This window comes from Miscanthus floridulus, chromosome 10 (assembly GCF_019320115.1).
Source record: "Miscanthus floridulus cultivar M001 chromosome 10, ASM1932011v1, whole genome shotgun sequence".
Taxonomy (NCBI): Eukaryota; Viridiplantae; Streptophyta; class Magnoliopsida; order Poales; family Poaceae; genus Miscanthus; species Miscanthus floridulus.
In genome coordinates this window covers 22243573-22249572 of record NC_089589.1, presented here as the reverse complement: position 1 = coordinate 22249572, position 6000 = coordinate 22243573, and the positions used below count along the sequence as shown (strand labels likewise).

General features: G+C 47.9%; 2 protein-coding genes across 3 annotated transcripts; one reads left to right on the top strand and one right to left on the bottom strand.

The window, feature by feature from the left end:
• The first annotated feature begins 244 nt into the window (after positions 1-244).
• LOC136489892 (putative aldehyde oxidase Art an 7) lies at positions 245-1870 on the top strand. Its single transcript, XM_066486403.1, has 2 exons — positions 245-1354; positions 1595-1870. The coding sequence occupies exon 1, from the start codon at positions 559-561 to the stop codon at positions 1291-1293; it is 735 nt and encodes a 244-aa protein (XP_066342500.1). The 5' UTR covers positions 245-558; the 3' UTR covers positions 1294-1354; positions 1595-1870.
• A 1304-nt stretch (positions 1871-3174) lies between these two features.
• On the bottom strand, positions 3175-4705 carry LOC136486010 (uncharacterized). Of its 2 annotated transcripts, none has more exons than XM_066482774.1 (3): positions 4487-4705; positions 4023-4117; positions 3175-3303 (listed from the first exon to the last, which is right to left on the bottom strand). In XM_066482774.1, exons 1-3 carry the CDS (start codon positions 4685-4687, stop codon positions 3276-3278), a joined length of 324 nt encoding a protein of 107 aa, XP_066338871.1. In that variant the 5' UTR covers positions 4688-4705; the 3' UTR covers positions 3175-3275. The 2 variants fall into 2 exon arrangements, with proteins under 2 accessions (XP_066338871.1, XP_066338870.1); XM_066482773.1 differs by lacking the exon at positions 3175-3303 and adding an exon at positions 3830-3926.
• Positions 4706-6000: the final 1295 nt, after the last annotated feature.

Sequence of the window (6000 nt, the reverse complement as noted above, 5' to 3'; positions counted from 1 at the left end):
GGGGTCTTTGCCGAGGGCAGCCCTCGGCAAAGCCTTTGCCGAGGGTTTCTGGGCCTTTGCCGAGGGCTAGAGGCCAAAGCATGCGCCTCCAGTAGTGAAAGTGCATACTTCTCCTAATCACTAGTTTCCTCTTTATGCCGGCCGCTTGATCAAATTTTGGCAAAAATTCAGCTAATTATTAGCTAAACCTGAATATTTTCACTGGTCAACAGAATGAATGCAGGTCCAAAAATGGCATACCCGGTTCCAAGCATGAAATGCGTATTCCCCATTTCCCCACAACTTTCCATGTACCAACCCTCCACCAACACAACGTCACAATGCGATGCAAGTATGCAACACACTCTGTACACCCTACCTTAGCTTATCACATTGCAAGGATGCATGAAAAGGCTTAAAGATCGCATGCGTGCATGCTCAGCAGCCATGCCCAAGCCAAGATCCTTCCTTCTCCACCTTCTCCTGATCGCCAGCTGCTTTGCCAATGCCGCCGCCGCCGATGATGCCCCGTCCCAGGGAGAATAGCAGCTCCTCCACGCGAGCATCGGCGTGTCGGCGATGCACATGCAGCTGCTCCCGGGGGACTTCGTCCTCATGTTCGACCGCACCGACACGGGCCCCTCCAACATCTCGCTGGCCGCGCTGGCGCCGTGCGCGGCCACCGTCGACGGCGCCGACTGCACGGCGCACTCGGTGCTCCTGGACCTCCGCTCCAACGTGCTTCACCCGTACCCGCTCGCCACCAACCCGTGGTGCTCGTCCGGGGCGCTGCTCCCCAACGGCACGCTCCTCCAGACCGGCGGCGACCGCGTCGCGCGGCTCTTCTCGCCGGCCACGGGCTGGGTCGAGCTCCCCTCGTTCCTCGCCGCGCGGCGGTGGTACGCCACCGACATGATCCTCCCCGACGGCCGCGTGCTCATCCTCGGCGGGCGGAGGCAGTTCAACCTCGAGTACTTCCCGCACGCCGACGCCGCGCCGGCGCTGACGTTCTTTCCGTTTATGGACGAGACAACGGAGCCCGACGCCGAGAACAACCTGTACCCTTTCGGCCGTTCCTCCACCTCCTCCCTGACGGCACTGTCTTTGTCTTTGCCAATTACCGTGCCGTCGACTTCGACCCATATAACCGTGTGCTCCGCTCCGATGGCTCCCAGCCGTCCCATGCGGCGTGCCGAGGAACTACGCGTCATCTGGCTCATCCGGCTTTGCCCAGACGCGCATATGAGTTTCCTAGTTTGGCCGTACGGTTTCTTAGAACAAATGGACGAAAACATAAAAAGTGTTACCTTCTGAATCAAAGGCCTGAACAGAAACGGTGCTCCACGTTCACATGTGAGGCATCACGCATCAAAAGGTAGAGATGCACGCCTTCCAGTTCCTCCCAGCTGGCAAAACTGGCCCTAATTACCTTCTTAGTTTAATTTATGCAACGGCCCTATCAACCTGAAGGGAATCGGATCCTTGAGATGGCAATAGGGCATCGCTAGTTAGTTGTACTCCTACAGCATTTTGCTCTGCATTGCACGGGCATTGGAGCCTCTCGACCACTCTGAGACGAGATGAAAGTGATAAGTTTACGTGCCGATGGTGACAGGAGTGAGAACATCGCATGGCCCACGCTGCTACGGATCGGAGTACTGCTTGACGGTGTGCATGTCAAGCCTCGCCTCCTTGTCCTCGGTGTCCCTACCGGGGGCCCAGGCTTGGCCAGAATCCGGCTTCGGCTTCGGTTTCGGTTTCGGGGTCACCTTCGGAGTCGTCGCCTCGTCGGACGCCAAAGTTTTCCTCAAGCAGATTGAAACCGAGTGGGCCCGTTATTGGTTGGCAGTAGCAATCATTCGCAGTCCGTCAACTACTCTACTGTTTATCTGTGACGAATGAGACGCTGGAAAGGGGCCTTGTCGTTTGTGATGTGTGCTGGAATCAACGCGTCCCCGTGACGTGGTGCGGTCGGCACACAGTTCAAATTCATGCAGACTTTTATTTTCACCGGCTAAAGTTTCCTACGTTTAGACACAGAGTATTAAATATAGACTAAAAATAATTAATTTTATAGATTGAGACTAATTTACGAGATAAATTTATTAAGCCTAATTAGTTCATGATTTGACAATGTTGTGCTATAGTAAACATGTGTTAATGACGGATTAATTAGGCTTAATAAATTCGTTCACATACCTTTTTTTGGCGAGGCACATTTTTAGGCGAGACACATGCTTACTGACGATTAATTAGGCTTAATAAATTTATTCTAGTGCCGTTTAGACACATGCTTACTGAGGATTAATTAGGCAAGGCACATTTTTAATCACCCCAACTTCTTTTGCGTTTGCCTTTTTTTGAATCGTTCAGAGGGAGTAGTAGACCAGGTACGTTAATTATATCTAGCACAACGATTAGTTCCAGTGCCCCTTTCTTTTTCATTTTTGGTTCTATTATTGATTGATAAATTCACCTGTTTGGTACGTCTCCTGCTACAGTTTTACTGACTCATAGAGCCCTAGGAGCTTCTGAAGTTACAAAAAATTGCTTTCCAGGCTTCCAGATTATTTTAGCAAGAAAGAGTTGATTTATAAAATGGAGACAGAGCCATCAAGAGCTGTGCGAAACAAAGCTTTAATTTGTTGATGTGGCAATATGGCATCAATGTCTTAGAAGACAATGAGAAGGAGTCGCATTTTCTTTGTGAAAGTGAAGGCAATTACTTGGTACATTTCTTGGAATGACATTTTGATGATATCGACTGGCAGTGGCAGCTACGAGGTGGACACGGAACAACCCGATGTCCGGTGTGTGGATGGAAAGCGTTTCGTCGTGTCGTCGCCATTTTATTGTCAATTGAGAAAGTTGCTTTCAGAAAGAGGGAACAAAAGACTCTGGCTGCATGCCGAACCAATGTCCAAGTTCGTCGTCAAAATCAAGCACTGGAAGTTGGAAAGTCAGGCAAAGACGATGGAAGTTAGATGGAAAGCGGAGTGAAGAAACTTGATGTGCGATGTACGTATTTATAATAACTAGTATAACGCTACGGTTTCATTTCAGGCATATACATGAAACAACGAAATGATAATATTTTTACGGAATTGTATATGACTATGTATATAGTCTGGAAAACACTCATACATAGCAAGACATAGTACAGTGCCCGTACTAACGCTACGGTGGTGTCTAGAAAATAAATCATAAAACTAAAATAAATCAACTGATGAAATAAACACAAATTCACAAACAAATGTTTTAGCTATTAGTATATTTCCCAGTACAAACGTGATGCATCATAATTCGAAGAGTCGAAGCTGCAACCTGCGCATCAATTACAGACGGGAGGAATTAATAGGACGCCGCATTGAAACCAAAGGTAAAAGACCAAAATACCCAATCTTTGTGATAGAAACCATCTTAATAAGACATAGTAAGCTTAGAGCCCTCTCTCCTCTCTCCACCACCTCAGCATTCAGCCTGCTTATAGTTAATTTATTGCGAGTACTCCACAAAATCCTCAAAGTAAATTGTGTTATTCACCTTTTAATTTAATGTTGTAAAATGGCATTCAGAATCAGCGTACTGTTTTTAAAGTTCCTTTATTTAAATTGAACCAATCTGGCGAAAGGAACCTTGAGAGGAGCCTCAAAACGCGGAGTTTGAAACAGTACTATCTTCCCACTCCCCATAGGTACCGAGAAAACCATGTTCACATCTGAGAAGAAGCACACATACATGGAAGCACTCACTTTGTAAGGAAGTGAAGTATCTGCATAGAAACCAAAACATTACTTCGATCACTAAATCCCACCTCTACACCCGTCTCTCAATATTACTTTATATTCCCCAACAATTCCAAATTCCATTAACCAACCATTACAATCTCATGCAATAATGCAATACGCGAGACTACTACACAGTTGGAACCATCTCCAATCGCACAACTGAACAAAGACAATAGTGCAGAAACACAGTGTATAAACAGCAAAAATCGAACGGGTAGCTTGATAATAATCAATAAATTAGCGCACGGGTCGCACCTGAACATGAACACGGAGCAGAATGGCAGGGGCAGGTCGAAGACATAGCGTATCACATACGGATCGGCGAGAGATCCCATCCTTGATTGGGCGACCTGACATCAAATTGGATTAGGATAGACATCAAATTGCTCATCACTTGTCACTTGTATGTAAGCTGATACTGTTCAGCAATCTGTGCATACGATAGCAAATGGCAGGTGTGGAACTTCGATCTGCTTACTCTGAGTGCACATTGGATTTCAGATAGGCGATCAAACTGAACATGTGTACCTTTTCTCTTTTCCCAGCCGGTGGAAAGCAAGCAAGGGTATTTTGTAGGGAAGTTTTGGTATTTGGTTATGCTAGCTAGCACTATTAAATCACAACACTTCTGAATGAAATACGATGCCCCTCATTGATAACAACAACTAAAGGGGATTTGGACATTGCATTCAAGATTCATTCCCTATGGCCCAAGCTACCTTTGAATTCTGCCGACGCACGGTGATCACATAGCTAGCTCTCGGAGATTCTGAGGAGCTCCTCCAGGTACTCAACACCGAGGTCCTCCAGCTCCACGACGAAGCGCTGCTGCTCGTCTGCGCCGCGGCGTTCTTGACCTTGCTCGTGCCCGACACCGCGTCGTTCGCTGACGCCGCCGCCACCAGAAGCTCGGATTTCATGCGCCGCTTCCTCTTGGAGTGTCACGACTTGAGCGCCAGCACGGGCGAGCCTCCCGCGGAGGCACCAGTCCTAAACTACTCTAAGTGTCTCTCCAACTCCAATCGACACTTAGAACTAGTCATCCTTAACCTTGTCGTCCATCCTTTGAAAACCAAAACGATTTCCATCGTAGGGGCATGACATCCATGATTGCCCAATCGATTTCCATTATCATGACCTAACTTAATTGACTCTGCAAAACACACGTTAGTCATAGTAATCTTGTATTATCATTAATCACCGAAATCAAACTAGGGGCCTAGATGTTTTCATGGGTGACGTGGCTTCTGGAGTCCTCTGGAACGTTCTAGAGTTGGTTTCGCGGTGGAATTCCGATTTTTCCTTTGGCGTATAGGTCCCCCTGACGGTTTTCTGAATAAACCCTGCTGAAAACACCGATTCACCAAAACTCGTAGAAATTGTCCGTCTAAACCCCTAAGTCTGTGTTGGTGATCATTTTCATGCATTATTTTGGGTTATATTGATATTTATAATGGATTGTTGTGAGAGAAAAACACTGTTCTGGCTGAAAAAACAAGCCGAACAAGTCGGTTTCTGGGTGCCGAACAAAGCCAATAGGGCATCTCTAGTTAGTTGTACTTCTACAGCATTTTGCTCTGCATTGCACGGGCATCGGAGTCTCTCGACCACTCTGAGACGAGATGAAAGTGATAAGCTGACGTGCCGATGGTGACAGGAGCGAGAACATCGCATGGCCCAGGCTGCTACGGATCGTAGTACCGCTTGACGGTGTGCATGTCAAGCCTCGCCTCCTTGTCCTCTGTGTCCCTCCGGGGGCCCAGGCTCGGCCAGAATCCGGCTTCGGCTTCGGTTTCGGTTTCGGGGTCACCTTCGGAGTCGTCGCTCGTCGGACGCCAAAGTTTTCCTCAAGCAGATTGAAACCGAGTGGGCCCATTATTGGTTGGCAGTAGCAATCATTCAACTATCTACTGTTTTTCTGCCATGGATAGAACATGGTGTCCTCTCCGGAGGCCGTGTGTGTATAAAGCATGCAGGCCTCCTCTCCTCTGCTTCTACGCGTCTCTCTATCCCCATCATCTCGCTTTCATTCATTCATTCATGTCACACACATCACTGTTCTGCTGATCGATTCGTCCACTCTCGCCTCCGGGCGCGAGAGCCTCGGATCGGAAGGAGCCAGCTGCGAGCTTGCGAACTCGTCGATCGTCAGTCCTGCTCGGTAACTGTAAGCACTTCTGCTCCATCTGTCTGTTTTTCTTTTATTTGAAATAATGAAAAAGAATGACCCTCC